The sequence below is a fragment of the Tinamus guttatus genome, unplaced genomic scaffold (assembly GCF_059628265.1).
Source record: "Tinamus guttatus ecotype Peru unplaced genomic scaffold, ASM5962826v1 Tinamus_guttatus_pri_ptg000079l, whole genome shotgun sequence".
NCBI classification, from domain to species: Eukaryota; Metazoa; Chordata; class Aves; order Tinamiformes; family Tinamidae; genus Tinamus; species Tinamus guttatus.
In genome coordinates this window covers 2,294,951-2,320,133 of record NW_028288613.1, presented here as the reverse complement: position 1 = coordinate 2,320,133, position 25,183 = coordinate 2,294,951, and the positions used below count along the sequence as shown (strand labels likewise).

The 25,183-nt window shown below is 45.8% G+C and overlaps 2 protein-coding genes across 2 annotated transcripts in view; both read right to left on the bottom strand.

Annotated features, from left to right (window-relative positions):
- Positions 1-12,572, bottom strand: part of ADAM12 (ADAM metallopeptidase domain 12) — a 164,039-nt gene extending 151,467 nt beyond the window's left edge. The window contains exons 1-2 of the mRNA XM_088520011.1: positions 12,467-12,572; positions 6,440-6,661 (exon numbers count right to left, since the gene is read on the bottom strand). Coding sequence (XP_088376137.1) covers positions 6,440-6,661; positions 12,467-12,572 — 328 coding nt within the window. The remainder of the gene's footprint in view (positions 1-6,439; positions 6,662-12,466) is intronic.
- Positions 12,573-20,229: 7,657 nt separating this feature from the next.
- CUNH10orf90 (chromosome unknown C10orf90 homolog) overlaps positions 20,230-25,183 on the bottom strand; it is a 48,963-nt gene continuing 44,009 nt past the window's right edge. Inside the window, exons 7-9 of the mRNA XM_088520010.1 lie at positions 22,448-22,511; positions 21,201-21,300; positions 20,230-20,875 (exon numbers count right to left, since the gene is read on the bottom strand). Of these exons, the coding sequence (XP_088376136.1) occupies positions 20,837-20,875; positions 21,201-21,300; positions 22,448-22,511 (203 nt within the window). The 3' untranslated portion in view covers positions 20,230-20,836. The remainder of the gene's footprint in view (positions 20,876-21,200; positions 21,301-22,447; positions 22,512-25,183) is intronic.

Here is a 25,183-nt window from a genome sequence, read left to right as displayed (position 1 = left end):
CCCTCACACCACCATCTTGGGGAGCAGGTTCCCTCATGGCATCACCACCATCTTGGGGAGCAGGTTCCCCCACACACACTCAGTGCCACCATCTTGGGCAGCAGCTTCCTGCCCACACCCTGTGTCACCATCTTGGGTAGCGAGTTCCCCCACACGCACCCAGTGCCACCATCTTGGGCAGCAGGTTCCTGCCCACACCCTGTGCCACCATCTTGGGTAGCGAGTTCCCCCACACGCACCCAGTGCCACCATCTTGGGCAGCAGCTTCCTGCCCACACCCTGTGTCACCATCTTGGGTAGCGAGTTCCCCTACACGCACCCAGTGCCACCATCTTGGGCAGCAGGTTCCCCCTCGATACAATGCCGCCATCTCGGAGCGCAGGGTCCTGACAGGACCCAGCTCTTGGTGCTGCCTGGCCCAGATCTGCCCTGCCAAGTTATGTTTATTAATACAATGACAGTGCCAGGTATAATGATACCTCATAATAAAAATCAAAAGACACTACATGCTATTTCTGTCAATTCTCATTAGTTCAAAATCAAACGTGACTTTTCATGCACACCTTTATCCAGCTAAGCAGGAGGTTGACTTTCTGCACTGAAATCTAGTGAAATTTATCCCTTCACGGCCTGTCTTGAAAATGATACTGTTCTTTAGAAGTGCCACCTAACTGGACATCAATTTTGCTTCTTTTCCACACGCTTGGCCTTTCACACCGCACAACTTTGCAGGAGCCAACTGCCCAGATGGGAAACGCAAGTTTACGACATGCTGATCTCCTTTAACTAAACGGCATTAAAAACAGGCTTTTGAATATTTCACTTTTACAATTCGGAGAACTATCTCCTGTCATCACTTGCTCGTGCATGAGTTATTCCCTTCCTAAATCTAATTCCGCTGATGAAATAATCTGCGAGGGGAAGCAGCCCTCCTGGCCCTCCCCAACAAAATCCTACAAACTCACTGGAAAACGTCACGGTCTCATTGTTTTAATGCAAACGTGGGAGTCGGACCTTAAATCTAAAGGTATTGCTGCTATTCCTCCCAGATGAAGACTGCTGAGTTCAGTGTCACTGAGTGGCCAGCTGAACAAACTAATGACACATCTTACAGAACAAAAAAAAAATAAATAAAAATAAAGCAGAGAGGAAAAAAAAAGAAAAATAGAAATGTTCATTGCAGAACATACCCCCTAAGCAGTTGAATCATCTTAATCTTCAAGCTTCTGTAATACAACTGTTGGAAGGCTCCAAGTCTGCGCACAATAAAGTGCTTTATTCAGGGAACCATATGACTCCATCAGTCATTCAAGCATATGTTTGGCACAGATTGAAAGTGAAAAGCATAGCTAAGTCAAATATTTCAAAACTGAACTTGTCTTTCTAACACACATGGTTTATATATTGGTGTAATATCTATATAACTTTTCAGTTCTCATATACGGTAATGTCATGGCTAAACTACAAAACGATGTCGTCTGCGCTAGGCAGCATCGCGCTTCACGGGAGTTCACACATGCCAGAAAGCAGTCTACTAAAAAATTAAAAGGCAAACATCCTCCTCGACAGGTCCTCAGGAAAACCTTAAAAGTAGCTTTTGCTCATTTTGGTTCCTGAAAAATCGATTTCTCAACTCAGGATGCTACAAGCCCTTTGCTAGATAGCAGCACTGTAACAAATCCAGGACAGCAAGGTTCATTTTAGATATGTGCCTGATACTGGCCTTCTCTTCTCTTTGCAGATGAAATATTGCTCATCATACAGAGTTCCTCCTGCTGATGCAAATGCGATTAAAGCAATCTTGCAAGAGCACAGTGTGATTAAAGCATAAGTAATGTGAGAAGGATTTGGGCTCTCATTATACAAAATGCATATTGAAATGCACTCAAGGAAAGAAGCTAGTAAAACTCAATATCCTCCCTGATCTCAAGAACAAAATATGACAAGTGGAGTTCTGAGAACAACATTTGCTATTGAATGGAGAGGGGGCAGGGAGACTACGGAACATTTCAAATAGTGAAAACTAAGCTTTATTATCTCGTAGAGCATATATGCATATGCTATATTTGGGAAACAGCTGTCCAGTCTCATTTATGATTTTGTTTGACTGAGGAATTACTATTCAGGACAAGTCCAAGGACAAAGTTCTATTTCTTTTTCTAGATAGGACATTTCACATTTTGAGAGAAATAAACAGCAAAGTTTTACAGCAACGGTGCCTTTCAGCACACTGGGATGCTATACGTATGTATAGAGCAGTTCCCTTCCACAGGAGGGCTCAACACTTGGAGTTCACAGGGAAAGGGGTGAATTCTAGATGCAAGATGAAGCCTAAGGCAGGCTTGGAAAGGAAGCAGCAAACTGCTTAGGAGACCCTCTGTTCTCCTACCACAAATCATGTGTTATGTTTGCTTTATTCTCAAGGGTGGTGCTGCTTTATAAATTGGCCCAGGTGAGGAATGTCAACAGAAGTTGGGTTTTCCCCCAGCACAACAATCCCCTTCTCCCTTTTTCCATCTCCGACACTCCAGACATGAGTTGTCTGGAGCTTGTCAAAGAGGTTGTTAGGTGAGTAGGGAGGATGAAACCCAAATTAACCCAGCGTCACATAACAGGCCAGGATGTCATACCCAACTCATGCCGTTAGGACACCACAGCAGACAGTGATTTGTGGGCTCCTGCCAGCAGGCTGTTCTCAGAGTAGCCCACTCCCTTCACAAAGGTGTCTCCAGGCTGCCATAGCAAATGATGCCCTGTCCTAACTCAGCATCGTCATTCCACTGCGTTCAGCTGTGCAAGGATGGAGTGTCCTGGCAGCTGACAGCAGTGACATCCCTGCACCACTTCCCCCATGCTGCCCCCATGGTGTTTCAGGAATACCAGAGCCTTCCTCCCCACCTCCTGCACTCCAAACCCTCCAGAAAGGCTTCTCTCCTATCAAAAATACTCCCCAGAAAACCATTTCCACTCATTCTTATAAAAGGCACTGTTCAATACTTTTTAACAGCCTCCTCGCTCTGAGCTGAAGGAATCCTTAACGACATGAAGGGATGATCCTTCCCATACACAATATATCATCATCAAGGAGGAGAAAAAAAAAAAAAAAAAAAAAAAGGCAAGTGAGAGTTTAAATTGTGCTTTTTGCATGCACGCAGATCATACATCACATGTACTCTGGGAAATGGCACTTAGAGCAAAACCAGCTGAAGTAAAGTTCAGTATTAACTTAGGTAAATAAATGTGCATGGGGGTCTCCCTTTTGCAGCTCTTTCCCAACCCCAGCAAGCGAGCTCTTGAGCTGGATAGCTAATATCCACCCCGTGGTCTTCCCTCTATGGAGAAGACCTGCTACTGGCATTACACAACAGCAGAGAAAGAGAGATTAACTGCACCTGTACTGACAAAAGCTTGTGTGTCTTCCTACTTCTTGAAAGGCAAATGAATCATGAAAAAATTACGTTATTTAATCTCTTGCAGCCTCCTGTCCTAGTCAGCTTTATGTGTGCAACCTTCCAACAAATGTCACCATAAGCACGGGATATGTCCATAACTCTTGCCTTTCACAGGCTTTTTCAGGAAATCTACCACAGAAATACTGAACATTTCTTTTTATTGTATCCTCAAGGCAGGGAAAATATCCAGGACACCTTCCCATGCCATTAAAGCAGCTTTGCTCACCTACCTGACACAGGCTTTGCTCCTTTCAAGAAGGTTTTAAATGGATAATGCAGAACCTTAAGTTAACTTTGAGTTTTACAAATGAGTCAAATCCCCAACATTGAGACAGTTTATCCCAGCTGAGCATGAGACCCATAAAGAAGGAATATACACAATGCAAATTAAATAGGCAAACTCCTTCTTTCTTAAGTGTAAAGATTTTTTTCTTCTGTAAAGATACTGCACTTCCCTCTCAAAAGCAAACTCTCACCCAGAGTCTCCCTCCAGTGGGATATATTTGCCTCACTTAAGAGGCAATAGATGAACAAGTAAATATTATTTCACTTGAAACGTTCAGATGGTGCTTTAAAAGCTGTGACAAAATGCAAGAACTGTGGTTAATGTGAATACAGTTTTATGACCTCCAGTGCAACGGAACATGAGTCGGATGCAGGATACTGTAGCCTTGCCTGTACATGACAGAGACCAAAGTTTATTCCCAGCTTTAGCTCTCACACTTCAGCGCCTGCCTCAGAAGAATACAGACCTAAATAATGTAGAATAACTCTCTTCCTCATATATTTTAATCATTTTGCTAACTAAGGATCTTCTGCACACTGTGAAATTACTGGCTGCACACAGACTGCACTGCTGAATAAAGGTTATTTGTGACGTTCAGCCCGTATGTTTAATGGGGAGTTAAGACAAAGTCAGGGAATCCTTTTTCTACATGACTGTATCAAAACAAATGTCCATAGCATTTGGATTTGGTAACATCTGTATTCTGAAAATATTCTTTCAAAGGTGGGCAATCACAGGTCACATTTCTGCTTCATCAGCGGTTTTCAGATTTGAGACAAGTTTAAACAGAAGCAGAGGAAACAGCAAACTTTCTCCATTGTCAAGAAAAGGTTTTTCACTTAGTGTGCCTGATGTATGCTATTAGAGCATATTTCTAATACTGACATTGTTCCTCTTAACAAATATCTCATAGAATAAACTAGTGGAAGATCCTTTTGTGCCAAGTGCTGCATCCAGCTTTTTATGCCTCGCTGTATATTATCCAGCATGGTTAACAGCCCATGAAATGTTCCACTTCTTGCCATATTAGATCATATATTTTGGACCAGAAAGGATGTGTTTATCCAATCTATCGTTTCGTCATGTTGACCTTTGGGATGGACCAAAAAGTTTCTCATTTTAATTCCAAATCTGGGAGAACAGCAACACCATTTATATGCAGCATAAAAAAATGTTAATGAAACAACAAGTAATTTAACAGAGGAGGCAGAATTTCTGATTTGATAATGCAGTTCATCAATTCATTTTCTGCGACATTGATGCTAACTGAGTATCAACATTTTCAAACTCTTATGTGACACTAAATAACCAGTAGCAACAACATTCCCTCATTTCACCAAATACTATTAGTGCTACCCCGCTGTTTGTGAAATGGGCAAAATAAATTGGCCACCAACAAAAAAGAGGTAATGTCAAGCAAGAACAAGACCTCACGGGGGCCAAATGCTTGGTACCATGAACTAATGCCCTGAACTACATGATGCTCTCTGCGGATAAGACTGCTTGGTTAAATTACATCACTACTGATAGTCATGTAAATTGTGTGGCAAGAGTATAAGGAAGTCTATCTAAAGAACACATTTTCACCTCCTTTCCTCAAGGAAAGTGTCCCATGTGTCATTTTTCACTCCATATTCCTAACTTGAGCCTACATGGACCTACCGCACCAGTTCTAGGACTGTTGCACTCCTGCCTACAGACTTGGTCTCAACTAGTAGATCTTGACCTAACTCTGCAATTCAATATCATGTATTAGACAAGATTTTACTTGATAATTTCAAAACAGGGATATCCTAATCACGACAATTTCACCAGCCAGACTACCCCAAAAGACACTCACATGCTTAAGAGTCTGGCTGAGAAAAGAAGGGGAAAAAAAAAAGAGGGCATGAATGCATTATTTGGAGATTTCTTTTTCTGGTGTGCATGTGCTAGAGAAGTTAAGATAGTTGTGGATGATAGAGTAACCAAAGTCACAAACTTCACCAGGTTCTCAGGCTTTTTTCAGCTAAGTGTACAAATTGCACTGAAGAAAAGTCACGAACCTGGAGCAGGGGTCTCAGAGGTGACAAAACCTTTTCTCCATTACCATGTGGCCCTTTAATGAAAAGGATAAAAACTTAGCACAATGGAAGCCTTTGCTCTGAGCTAGCCAGGCCCAAAAGGGATCATCCTTTTGCACTGCACTATCCTACCAAGAATCTTCCGCAATCCTCTAAGATGTTATTAGAGTTGTGCAGTTTTCATTCAGCTCTGAGATTTGCCCGGGAGGCTCCGCAGCAGCTAACAGAAGCCTCTGATTGTGCAGGTGTGACTCAAGCCTTTAATATTACCAAGCCTTGGCCATGAAGTTTGGCAAGGAATCAGTAATCTGCAAAGGCTCCGTGTGTTACAATAGGCACACAGCAGGAAGAATGAAATCTGAGGTGGCGGAGAACAAAACACACGAACTGTAGAGGGAAAGAAGCCATCAGGAAAATGTTGAAGGGGAGACCAAAAAATCCCTCCACCAAGTCTAGCATGAAGGGCCTGTGCAGGATGGGCTGTGAGACGTAGAGCCGAAGAAGCCTGCGGGCATGATGGAGCTCAGCCACATTATCACTTCAGTCCTAGACTGCAAACACCACCCCTTGCACTGTCATTTCTCCATTTACAACGACCCTTAGAGGCGGGGGAAAAGAAAAGACAAGACAAAAATCACCCAAGCAGCCCTCAAACACGAGGTTCGTAACAGTCAGATTGCCAGGTGTGGGGCTGGGCAGCAACAGCGCCGTGTCCAAGCGCCCCGGGTGCTCCCGCGCGGGCAGGGGACTGTCCTGCGGGGCAGACAGGCTCTTTGCTGGCCACTCGAGATACACCAGAGCCCAGGGAGCGCTGGGGATAAACCTGTCAGGATTGGGGTGCCGAGAGCGGAACCAGCCCGCTGAAGAACCAAATACGCCATGATGTGAATTCGGTCTTTTGAAAGCAGAGTTTTGTGGTCAATAGGATCAGCCTCAGCCAGCAGCGTGAGCGAGAGCCGCGTGTGAACCCAGTTCCGTGGTCCTCACTCACGTGTCCTCGTGGATGTGCTCATTGCGGAGCGGGCTGAAGCTTGGCCCAGCCACCCTTAATTCCCGGGTGCCCTGGGGCTGCACGGCTGCCTTTCCAAGGAGGAAAAGGAGCTGAGGAGCTTGACAAAACCCCACCAAGCAACCCAGCTTCTCGCCAGCGAGCGGGGCAGTTAGTGCCGTGAACATGGTGTGACGATGGGCACAACACTGGAGCAGCCATCAACCAAGAAGGTGATCGGACACAGGCCGTAAATATCCACCACAACCTCTGGAAAGGAGACAGTGCTTTAAAGTGGACTCTAAAGGAGGGATTATGCTGGCGAGATCAGTATTAAAGCAAGAGAAAAGGAAAGATATCCCTTTTTTTCTGCAATTTGTTTTCATTACAGCCAACGCAGCTGCAATCTGTAACAAAACGTCTGGCAGAAAAGTTATTTTAATTTAAGGTAAAGAATTTTGGATGGAGATTTTAGGATTTTTCCTCCCCTCCACTGCTCTTCCAGCTAACACCTAATACCTAAAAGAGGTTTAAAAGGTTTCTGCCAAACACACTGTTTTGAAGCGTGTCTTTATACGCTCCTACTTTTATTTTCCCCCTCTAAACACAGGAAGGCCCCAGCCCTGCAAAAAAACCCTGACCTACATGTTGAATTTGGGACGTTCTACTAAACTGGTAGCATTGCATCCTCTCCTGTTATAGCAATTACTCTCCATCAAGAAAACAAAGAAAACTGGCCTTGCTGCCGTGTGGACACCAGCATCTCAGCGAGGTTTCCATCTTGGTCACGATGGTGCTTCTAGTTGGCAGCCAGGAGAACCACAGCGTGGCAGCTTTGGAAACCCAATTCCGAATGGAGCCACGGAGGAATCCCGTGCTGCCGGAGGGGCACGGCCGAGCCTCCTGCTCCAGCAAAGCCCGTCTCAGCCAGGAACAAGGTGCAGCAGCAGAGGTGGAAGCCGTGAAGCTTCCCAATTGTGGAGGTTTGTTCAAAGACAATAGTACCTTGTTAGCAGATAGTTAACCACAAGGGTGTCAGTCTTTGCAGCAGATGGGGGACAGAGCCGAGAAAGACGAGGACTGAGGAACACCTCCCCCTGCCCCGTGTGCGACGTGTCTTGCCAGAAGAAAAGAAACAAAGCCAGACAACCGCGCAGGTGGCCAGATGCTGATTGGTTGTGCGCTTTGCAACACTTGTGTTAAGAAAGTATAAAAAGAAGTCGGTTTGGAAATAAAGTTGTCTCACTCTGCACCCCAGACTGAGTCCGTTTCTTCACAAGGTGCAACAAATGGCGCCCAACGTGGGGCACGAAGACTAGCTGTCTCTCCGGTTGCACCGCCCAGCTGAACTCCCGGGAATCACGCTGAAAGGAAGCGTAAGGATCAAGCTGAAAGGAAGCTTACTTTGTGTGCACACTAAAAGCCTCTTGAAAGGAAAGAGGTAAGCGGCTGGGAACTATGGGTTCATACCTAATGAAGGAACAAAAGGACGATTTAGAAGCTTCTCCTAAAAACTTGAAACCGCAAAGAAAAAAATTAGGTGAAGAAGAGCTGCAAAAGGTTCTTGCATGGGCTTCTAAAGACGATCCTTCGGTGAATAGTAAGAATGTTTTTAATCTGGAAAGATGGGACCAAATTGGGGTCCGACTGTGGGATAGTGCCACGCGCGGTGATAAGGCTGCTGCTAACCTGTTGCCACAATGGCGAGTTGTACTCGAAATATTGAAATCTCATAGTGGGTTGCAGTCGAACATAAATGACGGGATCGGGGCCCCTGCCATCCCCTCCGCGCCTCCTTTACCTCAATCGTGTCCTGATGAGAATCAGAAAAGAAAACGTGCTGCAAAAGCCTTTGCGGTACTGCCACCTGATGAACAGGACGATGATCCTTTTGGTCCGGGTCCTATTGACCCTGGAAAGGAGCCAGACCTATACCCCCCGGATCCTCACGATAAATGGGCCTCAGTAAAACGAGGAGCAAAACAGGCGGGGGATGTGGGCATGCTGAAAGCCTTTCCCGTTATCTGTGCACCAGACCAGAATCCGCGTTGGGAAGGTTTGTCGTATAATCTTATTAAGGACGTGCGACGTACGGTGACAGATCATGGCCTTGGCGCACCATATACCACCCACCTTATACAATCTCTTTGTGATTCTTCGGTTTTTACTCCCCATGATTTTAAAACTTTGTTTCGCCTCATTATGACTGATATGCAATACACGATGTGGGAATCGAAAATGAGAGAGCTTGCTCGAGCTCAGGGGGAGGAAAACCAGCGGCTGTCGAAAAAAGGTCCTTTACGGGCTGTTACTGTGGACGTGCTAATGGGGGAGGGCGATCACAGTGCTACAACAGCACAAGCAGAAATCCCCCCTGAGGGCTTGCAACAAGTTAAGGCACTTGCTCTCCGCGCCCTTAAGGCCGTTCCGGAGAGTGGTAAACAAAGACAACCTTTTGTTAGCATAAGACAAGATGCGAATGAGCCATATATGAAGTTTTTGGATCGGCTTAATGAGGCTCTGGAGAAACAAATTGATAATGAACAAGCACGAAGCTACATTTTTAAGCAACTAGCAGTTGAGAATGCTAACCCTGATTGCCAGAGAGTTTTGCGGCCACTAAAGGACCCTACTATTGATGACATGCTAAAAGCATGTATTAATGTCGGTACCAAACAGTATGAATATTCACTGATGGTCGAAACATTTGCAACAATGTCTATGAAAAAGCCATGTTTTGCTTGTGGCCAATTTGGGCATATTCGTAAATACTGTCCAAAAACGCAAGCAAACAAAGGAGGAGCGCCTGGACTATGTCCGCGCTGTCACAAAGGACAACACTATGCTAATCAGTGTCGATCAAAATTTGATAAGGAAGGTCGACCGCTAGCCCCTTCGGGAAACTTCAAGCGGAGCGCGGCAAGGGGTCGCGCCATGACGGCAAATCACCCCTCGGAGTGGCTCCCACCGGGAAGCAGCCGCCGCTTGTGCGTCAGCACAAGCGGCAGCGCCGGGGTGGACCTGGCCACCACAATAGAAGTGCTAATTACTGATACATCAGTTGTGCTAATTCCAACTGGTGTCCACGGCCCCCTGGGGCGAGGAATGGCAGCACTATTGATTGGGCGATTTTCAACAACGAGACAAGGGCTGTTTGTGTTACCTGCAGTTATCAACGCAGATTTCATAGGAGAAATTAAGATAATGGTATGGACTCCGATACCACCCTGTACTGTGCCAATGGGAAGATATGGACGATATATTGATTGCTGCAGAGCAAAAGGAAACAGCAGAAGAGGCTCTGCATCAGATTACGCGAGCAGCATCAGCTGCAGGATTAAAAATTGCAGAAGATAAAGTACAGGAAAGTCCGCCTTGGCGATATTTAGGATGGAGAATTTCTGATCATCAAATTCGACCACAATCATTGACCCTAAAGACAGACATAACGACTTTGAATGATCTTCAAAAACTTTTGGGAACTATTAATTGGATCCGTCCCTCCTTAGGGATTTCCACAGAAGATTATCTAGTCCAGTAAATCCGTTTGTAACCTGTCTAGTAGGACAGCCTGTTGATGTTTGGCATATTTCGTTTATTGTTAGCATGCCTGCTTTGTTTCTTGTTATGTGTTTAAGGATAGATTGGCCATTTAATTAAGTCATGGCTGTTCAAACAAAAACAAATAAAGAAGGGTGAGATGTGGAGGTTTGTTCAAAGACAATAGTACCTTGTTAGCAGATAGTTAACCACAAGGGTGTCAGTCTTTGCAGCAGATGGGGGACAGAGCCGAGAAAGACGAGGACTGAGGAACACCTCCCCCTGCCCCGTGTGCGACGTGTCTTGCCAGAAGAAAAGAAACAAAGCCAGACAACCGCGCAGGTGGCCAGATGCTGATTGGTTGTGCGCTTTGCAACACTTGTGTTAAGAAAGTATAAAAAGAAGTCGGTTTGGAAATAAAGTTGTCTCACTCTGCACCCCAGACTGAGTCCGTTTCTTCACAAGGTGCAACACCCAATAGCAGCAGATCCGTGCCCAGGCGGCCGCGGGGATGTCGCGGCCCGGGCTGCGTCGCTGGGTGCTGAACTCGTGGTGGGGCTTTCAGCACCTCTGTGACCAAGAGAGCACAGACACTGCTGCAGCGGGGAAGGTGAGATTAAAGTGAGACCCACCAAGGACTCTGCCCGAGGAACCGAAAGAGCAAACCACACTGCACCAGGGAAGGAAGAAAAGGAGGTGGATGGAAGCAGAGCGGGCTGCAAAGCAAACCCCCTTGTGCTGCAAAGGTCAGGAAGGGCCACCGTCACTCAGGCTTAGTCACTCTGTAACGAGGCTCAGCTGATGTCAACTCCATAGCAAGCCTGAGTGATCCCTGCAAGCAAAACCTCCGAGCCTGAGCTCAGCTCTTTGAACTAGAACATTGGCATCAGCTGCTCCGAGAAATGCTGCTCAGATGGGCTGAGCACCCTCACCTGGAGTGCTCCGCTCAGCGGTTTTCGCTCTGCCCAGGATGACAAGTCCAAGCACGAGCAGCCCTCGTGCCCCGCTGCAGCTTTCAGCGTGAGCAGGGTCACGGATGCCTCAGATGGCATCTGCCAAGGGGGGCAAAGGACCCCGCTTCTCTTCATCTACCCCAAAACTTCTGCAGCCTTTTACCCCTCAAATGCTGATTTGGCATAAGGGAAGAAATACAGCTGTGGAGCAGAAGCTAAAACCCCTCACAAAGGCAAAGCGGGTTTAACTCCCACTCCTCTTATTCCACTAACATAAATCCTAGGGGCTCCCTTGAGCTCTGCAAGTGCCCGCTCTACCCTAGGACTTTATGTGTGAGCTAATATGTGACAAACTTGCACCTTTTCCTTTCTCCTAGCAAACATTGCACCAAGGTCCCAGTAAAAGTCACTGTGCATAAATTCAGTGGCAAGAAACATTTCCAGGGTTTTAAGTTACAGCGAGAAAGGACACAGGCCAAAGGTCCGCCGTGACACACGCGCGCTCTTATCAGTGCTCTTAAATGCACTTAAGGGATAGAAGCTCCCTCCTCTCCCAGCTGCAACGGGCCCTGGCAGCTGCTGCCTGAGGCAGGGACAGGCCCGGGGGCCTCCCGGGATTCCCGAGGGAGCCCCGGCCGCGCTGAGCGCAGCAGGACGAGTCCCCGGCGCTGCCACGCTCGCTTCCCGCCCGTCCCACGGAGCCAGCGAGCGCTGCCAAACACCAGGCTGGAGCCGCTGCTCCTGACCTCGCTTTGCATGAGCGCCGCAGCGCCCCGAGCTCAGTGTGGTAGGGGAGCCTTGGCCATCACGGTTGCCTTTTGTGCCTTTTTCTCCCGGTTTCTCCCCTTCCAGGAGGATCCCCCCGCGCCGCGCGCTGCTCCCGCGGCGGCTCCGCGGGGCCCGTTTCCCGCAGGGATCGCGGGGCAGGATCCCCCCGCGGCGCCGGGCGCGGAGCCCCGCGGAGGAGGCGCCCGCAGCAGCGGAGGCCGCGGCGGGGAGCGCGGCCCGGAGAGGCTCCCGCGGCCGCGGGAAGCGGCGCTTTTCCCTCTAAAATCCCTCTGGGTTTTCCGCTTGTCCCGTTAAAATGGAGCGCGGCGTGAGGAAGTATCTTAAAACACCCATACAAACACACACACACGTATATAGAGGGAGTTAACACATATATAGAGAGAGAGTTAACTTACCTTGAGCCCTGGGTGATGCTAGAAGGAGCCAGCTGAGGCTGAGCAGCAGCATGAAAATGTGGGCCGGGGGGAAGCGCTGCTGCCCGCCGCGGAGACGCTGGGACATCCTCGCCCCGACTGCGGGAGACAAACTTTCATCAGCTGGGGCTGCAGAGCAGCACCATAATATACAGTTACAGAGAGGAGCGAGCTGGGACTCAGGATGTGAGAGATTTCCTGCATGCAGTTAACTCCAAAACCCCTCCTGCTCCTGCATGAGCGCCTGATGAGTTGGGCTCTGCTTGCTTAGGGGAGAGAGAGGGAGAGAGAGAGAGAAAAGTTGTTTGGGATTTTTTTTTTTTTTCGCAGAGGGGTGTTTCTTTTTTTTCTCTCTCTTTTTTTTTGGTTTTTGGCAAGAAGGAAACCCGCTGACCGCTGCAGCGGGCGAGCAGCCCGTGCACGCGGCATCGCCCCTCGCATGACGAGGCAACAAATCCTGCTCTGCTGCCCCCCGCGAAGCCTCGAGCTGGGGGGAGCACTTATTGATCTCCTAATTATTGCAGAGCTATTTCTGCCGTATTTTATATTGTGCATAGTTTTTCTTTCTTTCTTTTTTTTTTTAACTACACCCGCAGTGTTGCCAGATGCATTTTTTAAAAGTCGTCCTCATTCGAGTCAGCGTTGCCGACTGTCTGGGAGAACAACCAAGCGCAGACTGTATCGGACCCATCCCGCAGCGCCGGAGCGCGAGTGACACCGCGGTGATGATCCGCAGAGCGCCCTAGAGCAGTGAAAGAAAAATCCCGGTCCTGTAACGCTCACAGACCGATATTGGGCCGTTTCCTTTTTAATTCAGTAGGAGTCTTCCCAAATCTAGAAACTTGGGTATCAATCCTTAATTCTGCCTCTTGAGCATCTGTTCCTCACCAGGGAAAGTTTGCAAAATTGGCAAAATCAGTGTCTGTTCACCACCAGGCACAAGAGTGAGGCGTTTAAAAATTGCATTTGGGAATCTCCGTTTCTCATCCGTTTGGGAGCAGAGGTTGTGAGCGTTCACAGTGCTGCCCTGTGAGCTGGTCATCTCATCACAAGGAGGCTTGGAAACCTCACGGGGACCGGGATGCTCCAGTCTGCTGCTCCTCTGCTTTTCTGCTCGATTCCACCTTTTCTTCCCTGTCCTCCAGGGCCCCTCCAGGTGCTCCGTGTTTCCAGCCGTGCCTGCACTTACCTCCCAGGGTGGCCCTCACGGTGCTTTTGCCCATGATGGGGACATGGGGACGAGCAGCGCAGGCGCCTGCCCCAAGCACCACTCGATGCATTTTCACATTTGCGTTTTGCACCCAGGCATCCCCGTCCTGCGCATTTCTCAGAGGCATCCAAACTACATAACTGCAATTGAACCCCATCAGAACTGTTTTGCAGGAGAAAACATTTCTGGGTAATCAGCCTATTCTTATTACCACTCTGTCTTTTAATGTATTTGTGTGAGCAACAGCTTTCACTCTTCTGATTATCCCACATGTTTATATTTTCTCTGGATTTAATATAACTATCCAAAATTCTGTTTTGTTTTACAAAAGGATGATTTAAGTGTGATTATTTAGATGAGGAAAAGATTGGAATATGCTGGGACAGCAGAGAAAACCCACGGGCACAAAGTCGCCACGTCCCCTTCCCGGGAAAACTCTGTCCGTGTGAGCGTCGCTGTTGTCCTGCGCACGGCCTTGCCCAGCGTACAGCTTTAAATGCACAAATGCTAAATTATCCTCCTCCCCCGTTATCAGTTACATTTAACAGCAAAAGTTGGCCACATTTTGCCCCATAAAAAATAAGAAACTAATGAACTATCTCGTCAGTGCTTGCGATGGAGATATTTACTGCAGACAGCGCCCGGGTTACAAGGTAGGGATGGGAACAGGAGGCTCTGTCGGGGCAGGCCCCCATAGCTGGCATTTTTGTTCTTCACAGGGCTCTTCCCATCCAAAAAAAATCCCTCAAAAGGGAACTAAAGATTTCTACATAGAAATTTTGTGATGTCAGATAACTTTTAACCTAAATGGCAGTGTTTTGAGAAGAAATATTCTCTAACAGGGAGTATGGAGACAATTAGGTCTTCATCATTCACTAGCATCAGTGAACTAGATATTATCAGAGTTCCTCCTCCTCCCCCCAAACTTACAAATAAGAAAACCTGAAAGCCTTTGTGTTGTACCGTGTTTGTTTTATGGGCTTCAAGTTGATAAACTGATAGTTTATCACTAAAGAACCCCAACTACTTCGTTAATGACATCTGTCAGGGAATGCCACTGAATTACAGTTACTGCTAGCCATGGAGAGAAACAGTAAATTTTCACAGCAGTTTTGTAACTGTTTTTTTGAGGGAAAAAAATAGCAGGAAAAAGCAAAATTGTCCTGAAGGAGCCTCGCTTCACTGCCCGAGAGAGGCCAGCCCTTTCCTTCTAATTTCTCATGTCAAACCACCTCCCGCAATTAGTTTTATGAGACGTGGTTGCTCCGCTTCAGAAGCCCGAGGCCGAGGTGCCCCTGCAGGAAATGAAAATTGCATCCAGGTTGTGGGGCTACTTCAAAGGCCTCCACAATCCTCGTCCGCCAGGTTATTCCCTGCGGGCCAGCTTTCCATTCCCCATTTTCCAGCTTTCTTCTCCTGCTCTGACAGAGAAGGGCTGTGTGGAGGGATCTCTCACTGCATCTGTGTTTTCCTTACGTGCTTATCTTTTGTTACTGATTCTTTGTGCTTTTTCTTTCAGTTTTTGATCTCCATATCTTCCCTAGCATCTCCAAGTGTTTACTTATTCCCTGCTTCATCCCGCTAGTAGCTTTTCCAAGACACGCGCTCCCTTTGGCGCTGGTGTAGGGTACCCTGCATAGCACGGTGTGCTGAGCAGCTCATGGCTGGACCAGCCATGGTCACCTTTGTATACCCAGAACCACCTCCTCTAATCACCACGTCAAGTTATGTCCATAAATCCAAGCCCTTCTATTCCCATATGTGCCAGCATGCACGAGGACTTGCTGGGGTTTAGCTACAGGGATCTACAGTTTTGGGGCCTCCAGGCTGGAGTCTTTGCTCCTTAGAGTAAACCAAACGAAAAAAAATCTGTTTTTCCTTGCAAAAGGCCCTGTGCCCCCTCGCCAGCTGCCGAGACGTCGCGTCGCCGCCTCATGGCGTTCCCGCTCTTAGCTCTCTGCATTATCAGGATCCCAATGGTCCCCGGCTGCAGTGGTGGGTCCCACGGCTCTTGGGTGGCCTGTGAGGGCTCCCGGGCCTTGCCTGAGGCCTGCCATTAAATATCTCCCTGCCTCCCTCCATGTTCAGGCTCTTCCTTGTTGCTCACGGCATCAGGAACGTGCCCATGACGCTGGGCCTTGCTGAGCGGCGCCTCTTCCTCCCTGAGGCTCTTCTGAGAGGATCCGGAGGGAACACGGGCCTTGGTGCCTCCAGGAATGACCACGTGGGATCCACAGGGTGTAACGTGGAGTTCACCTTACTGAAATGGCTCTAGGAATATATGTTAAAAACATTATTCTTTACTCTCAATGCATCAGCCTGCTGCGGAATCAGAAATAAAAAAAGGAAATGCCCAAACAAGAGTATTTACACTTGTCTTCTGGCCATCGTTGATCCTCCACCTCCAAAGAAGCAGCATCCTGTGCCCACCTGAGCAGCGGCGTGTTCTTCCAGCCTCACGTTTACGTTTTCCTGCCCACCTCTGTGGTCATTCGGAAAAGCGATAATTCCCCAGCAGGACCCTCGTATCAGACGAGGCAGTTGTAAATGCACAGCAGCAAAGTTTCCCTTACTAAAAGCCCTTTAAATATGACTGATACCCAGTTAAAGATGTTTTTCTGTCTTCAAACCAGACTCTGAGAATAGGCACTTTGACCTGTTATTACAAATTTCCCTGTCTCCTTGAAAACAAAGGAAAAAGACGACCATTTTTTTATGTCTCACAAGAGGCCAGTATTCAGTGCAGACCAAGTATTATGAAGCCATATATTTTTGTGGTGCCTGTCTGGCCCTCTGCAACCGCCAAACAACGCTGCATGCATCGTCAGGAGCATGGGGCATGCAATTAGGCAGACAGCATATTTCTGGCCATTTTTAGAGAAAAAATATTCTCAGTGGGAAGCTCAGAAGAAATCACTCATCCTGTGGTACGTACCAAGGGAGAATTAAATCAATTAGGCCTCAGGCTCACGTCAGCTATGAAAAGAAGCGTGAATGGGAGTTGCTTTTCTTCAGGCCTTTTTCTGATAGCTGGATTCTGGTGCAAACCTTTGATCTGCTCTGGGTCGCAGACACAGCAAGGGGAATCTCGCAAGACTAAAGCAAATGGAAGCAAAATGTTGGCTTTGCAACATCAGCTGATAGTATTAGATAGAGCAGCCAACCCATAATTATGTGTCTTTCATGCAGTTTAACTTATGCCATTATATAATTAGATTTAGACCAGCCAGCCCTCAGAGTTATATTTTTACATAATAACAAACACAAAAATTATATATGTGCTCTCAGTAGCATTACAAGTTAAGTATATATTTGGTGACACTTTACAATAAGTGGGTAATCATTACTAATTCCTCTGGTATTCATTGTAATAACATTAGTCACAAAGAACTAATGTGGATATAATATTTAAGTGCGGGTTTATTTCCCTGTAAATCGGCAGCATGGGATGCACTGGTAGTTCCCTTTCACTGCCATCCCGGAAACTCTGTTGAAGGCCCTGCTGCCATCGGGGAGGCGGGTGTTTAAAACATCTTGTTTTATTGCCATTAACAGTCTCCAGGCTTCTTGGAGGTGACAATGTTTAAGAGTACCTATCAATAGCAAAGCCAGACCTCTTCTTGGTTTTCCATCTTGAACACTTTTTTCTAGCGCACTTTTTTCTAGCTCCCTGGCCATATTTATGTATGACAATTCAGCAGAACAGCTGCTGGGAGACCTTTCTTGCAGACACTGTTGCCATCAGGTCATCTGCAAACCCAGCCTGGGCACCACGCAATGACCACCCTTCTGTCACCAGCTTTACTTACATTCCCCTCATCAGCCTGCAAGGGGGCACAAAGCATCTCTTATTCCAGGGAACACAAAGTCCTTGTAAGTTCCTGGTGAAGATAAAAGCATGTAAAGCATGAAAAGTCTAAGAATACTTCACTGTGACCAGTTTCTAAAAAAATCTCTGCAATTAGAGCTTCTTTTTTATATTCCTGTCGATATGCAAGGACCCTTAAGCAGTTTATTCCACTCTTCCTCTTTACTAATTTTATCTAATTGTGTGTACCATGAGCACATTTATATATTTCCCTCTTTTTTTATCATTCTGCAGCTGCTAGACAGATGATACACCTCATTATCTCATTCTGTGGGTCATCTAAAATGGATATTAAGTAATTCTACCTCCTACAGCTTTGGTAAAGAGCCAAGGAGAACGAGGAAAAGTAGGATGCCTGATGTAAAGATAGGATATGTTTTATTCTCAACAGAGAACAAGTGTGTGTTCACGTGTCAAACTCATTTCAATGGTTTTGGCATAGTTAAGCAGACACTGCTAGAGAGAAAATCACAGCCTCCAAAAACATTTCCAGTTCATTAGGCTGGTGAGCACAGAATGACACTCGATGATTAAAGGTGTTTCTGCGGGCATTCTGTCACTGAGAAAAGGGACAACAGATCTTCGAAGCTGAGGGATAAATATTAATCCTTGCATAATTATATCAGAGTAAAATCTATCCCTGCTGAAGAGCTGGGGCATGGGCCTGCTGGTAGCAAAACACTGTCTGAACAGGATCCAGAGGAGAACAGTTCCAGTGTTAAACAACTAAGAGTGATTTCAAGATTAAGCCAGAGAATTTTCTGTGAAAAATACTATTTAATGGCAAAGGTACCCTTTACTTTCAAATGTGTGCACATTCAAAGTGCAGTTATGCCAATTTTGTTCCTAAGCTTTGCTAAGTTGATAGCAATCCAGAGAGGACTAAACCTGTGCTTTTCTACAGCAACATTTTCCTGTACCATCTATTTGCTATTACAATGACTTTTATTTGCTATTACAATGACTTGATTGTAGTGCTGAAATGAATGTTCAAATTGTTTGCTGGATGCATTACCAGAGATCCTCTTTTCAGAGGCCCAGAAAGACAAATGAGGTTTGAAACAGAGAACATTTTTGTTTTCTTAAAGCAAAGGTCTCATATCATGTAAAACATTCCCAGACAGTGATTTGCGTTAGGCTCACAGGCTCCCAAGCTTCTTTTCACGAGACGATTTTCGCTTCAAGTTGTGTTTGTCCTTCAGGTTTAGAAAACCACGTTTAGAGAAAATAAAAGCACTTGAAAATATGACTTCCACTGAGCCAAATGATTTGGTGAGTAGTTCACCTGTTGGGAGTGTGTCCAAAGGTGGAGTTGTCCATGGGCCAGGCAAAGCCAGGATGTGTCAAGGCAGTCTGGTACCCAGTGCTGGTGATCACCAGCAGCAGAAGCTGGAGAAAACCAACATCTGGTGGAGAAGGAGCCTGCCCAGATGGCAGAAAATAAGCCAAGCGGTGTCACACCAAGGCTGTGCCCTCCATCCCGTTGCTCTCGTTCCCCATTCTGGATCCCTTTAGTTGTTGCGGTGAGCTGTAGTTGGGAGAAAGTTAATCCTTCAGGTCCTCTCTAGGATATCATGTGTGTGGGTGTATTTTCTGCTAAAATCTATTGCTCCGTGGTGGGACAGAGAAGCCTACCAGAGAGAGCAAGACCTCCCGTTTGAAGCAGGCCAGATGCCAAATGTGGAGAGCAGCAAGAGGGATCAATGAACCTGAAAAAGAGCAGACTGAGCGAGCAGCTGCTCGGGGAAGCTGGGAGATGCTGCCGTCCCTTCCAGAAGCTCCTCTGCCTGGAGCCACCTGTGGTCCAGCCCTCACCCGTGTCCCCTGTGCAGCGTTACCTGCTTGGCTAAAAAGAGTATTTTGGGGGAAAGACCCCTGGCACCTTACCTTGCACGTCGTCCTCTTGAAACCTATTGAACCAATTGCCGAGTGCTTAAAAATCTTTACCTAGCGTGCAATGTGTTGGTTCAATGAATCCCCATCTCCTCTGTAAGAAAATAGTCGTTAATCTGATTTTACAAACTGGGAAGCTGAAAGACAAAGAAATTACATAATCTAAGAGAGCCAATAATGGCACTGGATGGAGCCAGGCTCCTTGTGTCCAGTGTGGATCACAGACATGGCTCTTCCCAAAAACCCAGCCTTACACCTCAGATTAGGAAAATAAAGCATGGGTTTCAAAGGCCAAACTCCAAACCAGGCTCGTTCAAACAGGCTCAAACCAAGGGTTCCTGCCCCAGAGGTTAGCAACAGCAGTGATTTCGTGGGCGGTGTTTTCTACCGTAGTATTTGTGGCAAAGCGAGGACTTCTATTTATACAACAAAGGCATGAGACTTCTCCCATGATTGAAATAATTGTGTTGCATTTAACAGTATCAAATAAAAATGTAGCAGCTGGATCAATATTCTATTCATATTTAATTCCATAAATAAATTCTGTTGGTTTGTAAGCTGGTTGTTTTTACTTCCAAAATGTACAAATAAAGATTTAAATATTTTTGGAGGAAACATTACAGATGGTTTTAGTTGTGCAATTTTGATACAAACATACTTCTTGGCACCACTTCTTAATATGCCATTCCTGCAAATACTTAATGATCACAGAAGTTGAGTAAAAGACATATTGCAGTGAAAAACATGTGAAAAAAATTATAGCCATATTTTAAATATTGCTGTTTAACAGGTAAACTTACTATATAGATTCACTGTATAAACATGAATAGAGTTCTTCAGAGAGCTAAAATACTGGTCCCTTTTGGTATGTTAAGTATTAATGTAAAACTGCTGCTGCCATGATTATGTGGTAATGCTATTTCAGCTAGTTTCTAAACATAACAAATAATGATGTTCATTTTTCTTTAGTTCAAGGATTTAACTCACAGGAAATCAATTAATAGAATGCTTTGGAGAAATACGTTTCCCAGGTTTTATAAAGCCAGTTCTCTTGCTACAGAGATGTATACTTGAAATAAAATAAAATAAATAATACCACTGTTAAACAGTATTTGCATTAAAAATTCTTAAAATTATTTCCTCTGGGTAAACTGACCATGAGTTGATGCTCTTAAACAGCTGTGTTGCCTTTCAGACTGTTTTTGATTGCTTGAAAGTTACTTTTAAATTTCAGTTGAAATACAAATGATCTTCTTTGCATGAAGAGCCAAAGATAAGAGAAATACCTCCGAGAAATTAAGATAACAGCGAATTTTATGGCTTATCTAAGAGTCAAAGGCATTCGAGATCCAATTAGTATCGTCAGCAAGAGAATCCTTTCTCACTCTGTGTTTCTTTGAAGGAGCTGGTCCAGTAATTGCTAGGAAAAGAAAAAAACAACATGAAAACCCTTAAGGCATTTCAAATACAGCGGGTGGATAACCATGTAGAAAGGCTCAGTGACAGCAGAGGACGTATTGTCTTAGCAGTCTTGAAGCTCCATTCACTCGACCTTTACCGAGTTCCTTCTTCCAGGAGGAAGATCTGCCGCAGATCTGGAGAACATCCCTTGTCCCCAGGATGTCCCTTTGCCTGAGCTCCGTGGTCCCTTCCCTGTCTCACAGACACTGAGGGTGGGACGGTCATGTTTAATGCAGTAAAGAAGGATTGCAAACCTATTACTTGCATTCACAAGCAACCATTACCTTTTTAAAGAGCTCAACACGCAGTCTATTGCTCTGGATGATCACCCGTTTCTGCTTCTCTTCTTGCTTCTTTTTTACTTCAGGTAAATTATCATAAATCCTGGAAGGAATTTAGAAAGTTAACTTCACACATCATCGCTGGGATGCACAAATAACCTATTTTTTTATAAAAAAATATTATGGACATTTATGGGCATTAGTGGGCATCTGTAAATATTTGAATAAGATTTATGGAATGAGAGTTAAGGATTATTAACAATAATGTTATTACAAAAAAGTCTAATTTGTAGATAATTTTGGATTAAAAGGTAAAAAAAGAGAGGGGATCAGGTTGCATAACTCTGGAGGAGCTTTGATGGGTTTGTGGAGTCAGCTTCAATCTATAGCAACGTCATATAAACCAGAATCTGGCCTACATCCCTTTTGGCAATTACAAAATTAATACCCAGCTATCATTTTCTGGTGTTTTTATGAAATATAACAAAACCAAATTTATAAGAATGTACAGCAGTCAGTCATTAGGATTTTTCTTCCCATCTAAAATCTCTCCATTCTAAAAATCACGTCCTTTGCCTTCACAAAAGTGACACTCGATCTGATCTTTTTCCATTGAAATAGTTGACAAAATTCCCAATGCTTCAAAGAGAAAGTGGCACCTTCCCTCTTCAGCAGGCCTATTCTCTGGATACAAGTTGTACAAGTTGTACAACTCCCACTGACCCATGTTTGCCTGTTCTGATTTTTCCCTTGAAAACTCGAGAAACTCAAGTTCTCAAAGCAGCCTATTTTGGCTTGCAATCAGGCTGGAAATGGTATTTGGGGGGATAAAAATGAGGTAGATCATCTGTAGATGATCTGTTTAAAACAGACACAATAGTGTCAGAAAATTAGGAGTTGGCACCTGAAAGCTCTTGAATGATATCTGACAACATAAGGAGTGTGGCCTTTCTAGTTATTCCATACAGGATAGGTTGCAATCTGTGAATTTGTGCATCACAAATCTGTATTAATCTGTAATTAAAAATTAGGGGGCAGCAGTACTTGACAGTGCTGAGCACATGTGTGTTAAATGAGGTTATACTTATAAGTAGATTTGAAAATAGAGAATTCAGCAAAATGTTTTGCAGGCTTGTTGACAAGCACAGGGATCAGGCTACCTGACCCAAGCCTGGGAAAACAGCCGAAAGGGATGGGAAGCACAAGGGAATGGTGGGAACCATGGGGAGCCCAACCGCGGTGGCCTGTACCTTTTAGATCTCATGTGCATCTCTTTTTCTGGAATGAATCTTTCCTTTGGTTTGAAGAGGTTATCTAGCAAAGGGAAAACACAGTTAATATCTCAGGAATCTGCATTTACGGAAATTCTCTTTGCCACGTTCCCTTTGGTTACGATGTGATATTTCCGCCTAAATTTTTGATGGTTTAAAGAAGGATCCAAGTGCCTGCAAGTCAATGGAGAAGGCATCTGATGACCTCACCTGGCACTGGATTGGTACCAAAGCTGTCCTTTGGAGTTGGAAGGATAGAGAGACCAGCCCCATCCCATAGTTTATTTATTTTAAATGCATAAAACTTGCGTCACTGTCACGGGCTGCCCTTTATTCAAGCCAAGCTCTGTCTCTCCCCACTTAGGAGGTTTAAGAGATGTAGCTCCTCACAGCAGGCACCACAGCCTCCTCACAGAGGAGAAAAAATACAATATTGAAGGCAGGGGACTAAGTGCAGATAATAATTCATCCCAGGGCTGTCCTTCCAGGCGTTAACCCGAAATGGATCTGGCAACCTCTAATCCAAAAGAGATCTTCCCCTGCGGGTTTGCTTCCCCGCGGCTCAGGACACGACTGTTTCGGGGATATTTATGAGAGTTGTCCTAGCAACCAACAGCCTCCCGGCTTCACCGAGACGGAGCTGGGCTCCGACACCGCGCTCCTATGGAAGAGCCGTGGCAACTCGGCAGATCCCTGCTGGATCCCTGCTCGGGAAGCCAAGGGAGCAGAGCTGCATTCTGGCGCCTTTTGCGAAATAAAAACCGAGAAGCCGGTGGGGAGAGGGGAACCCTTCTCTGCCTGCGGAGCAACTTTTCTCCACTGAGTGTTTATCCGCACTTAATCATCCCTATGAAATCTCCAGTGCACACAAGCAGCATGCTCAATTTGCTAGGAAAATATAATTTGCCTTCTATTTATTAGTGTTTTTACATTCATTTGCATGTTCGTTAACTTAAAAGGATGTCCTTGGATGTTACCGCTGTCCAGACAACTGCAGGACCTCCAGGAGCAGAACCCCCATGTCCCGGGGTGGTCCAGAACGGGGTTTGCGGCAGGGAGCAGTGTAGAGCCCAGCACGTTTCCGAGCTTTGGAAACACCTTTGACTCCTGCTAGAACTCATCCCGCTTCCCTGGCCTCTCAGTGGCCACCAAAGCATGGGAAAAGCCCTCCGGGAAAAGCCCTCCAAGAAAAAGGAAAGCGAGCTGGGTTGTGGAAACATCCACAGGGAAACAGCATGGAGCCAAAAGACCAACAGCCAGAGGCAAACGCTGGCACGGGAACTCTCAGCTCACTCTCAACTGCCTGTGAAAGAGAGGAAAAAGGCAGCACACACAAATAAAACCCTCGAGGGGTTTTCAGAGGAGAGTTCTGAAATTATTTTTGCAAATAAATAAAAATTGGTGCAAATGAGAAAACAAAATCGTATGAAATAAATAATAATAAAAGTTACATTCATTCGTTACCAAGTCCTAAATTTGACATGATTTGAATAAAACACTGATGGGCTGCTCCATGCTTTTCTGGCTATAGTTCTTTTAACCAGGACATCTCTGGAAATGCTCAGAACCTGTTCTCAAAGTCTTTCTTTCCTTTTCCTCAGAACAGTTTTCTCTGAAAGTAACACACAGTTATAAAGTAATGACCATGCTAAGACTGAAAATGATAATGAATTTTCACCAATTCTCACCCTGGGCAGCTTGGTAGGAATTTTGAACTTGGGTCCCCAAGGAGAACATCAGTTACGGTCTAAAATCTGTAAAATTTCCAAGTCTAAAAAAACTTTTCCATGTCAAATTCAGCCATGGCACTGCATGGGTGACTTCAGTCTCCACCGGCCAAACGAGACCTTGCCATTCATGGACTTCAAATGCAGAAGAAAAACAAAACACTATCTCATGTGGCCACTCTGAATCATTATTGTTTGATTATAGCATATAGTCCTGAAATGAAACCACCCCTTCATTTTCCTCTCCATAAAGAAATTTCTGGAGCTTCTTGAGCCACCCTTTACATAGCAGGTGGCCTCGACACTGTCGTCAGCATCCCGGGAGAAGTTTTCATTCCCAGTTTTCCCATTTGCAGACACATTCCTTGTGCAGTGGGCACCACCTCTGCTCCCACCCGAGCTAGTTCGGCCGTGGGCTGCGGAGAGGGCGTCGTGTGCGGCCGTGCTCAGCCGAGCCCGGCGCCGCCTGCGTCAACGTGATTAATAATAATAGCATAAAAATAGGTCACGCCACTTCCTAATTCAATTACCTGCCTGCGACTTCATCTGTATTCATAACTGTCAGCCCGAAGCACATGGCCGAGCGCCAGCGGGATCCGTGGCACTATCACTAGCAACGAATATTGGCCGGGAAAGGAGGTCTGGGAAGCGGCGCCACTGCTGTTGGCACAAGCGGAGATGGGCAGGGGCTGCAAGGACCCAACAGCCACTGACAGCCCGAGACCCAGAATATGCACAAAAACGGCCCCAGTATCATTTTGCTCAGAAATGGCTCCAGCATCACTGGTGGGATGTAAACTTCTGCAAATATCCCGGCTGCTGATGTTAAATCTTTAATTAAATCTACAATCGGAATAATCTGAATAACAACCCAGCTAGTGCAGAGAGGCTCCAGGAACCACCTCCTCACACACACAAGTAATCAAGCAGCACCCGTTGCCCTTCAGGCTTGGGCAGCTCTTGGGAAAGGGTTAGGAGCATGATGGAG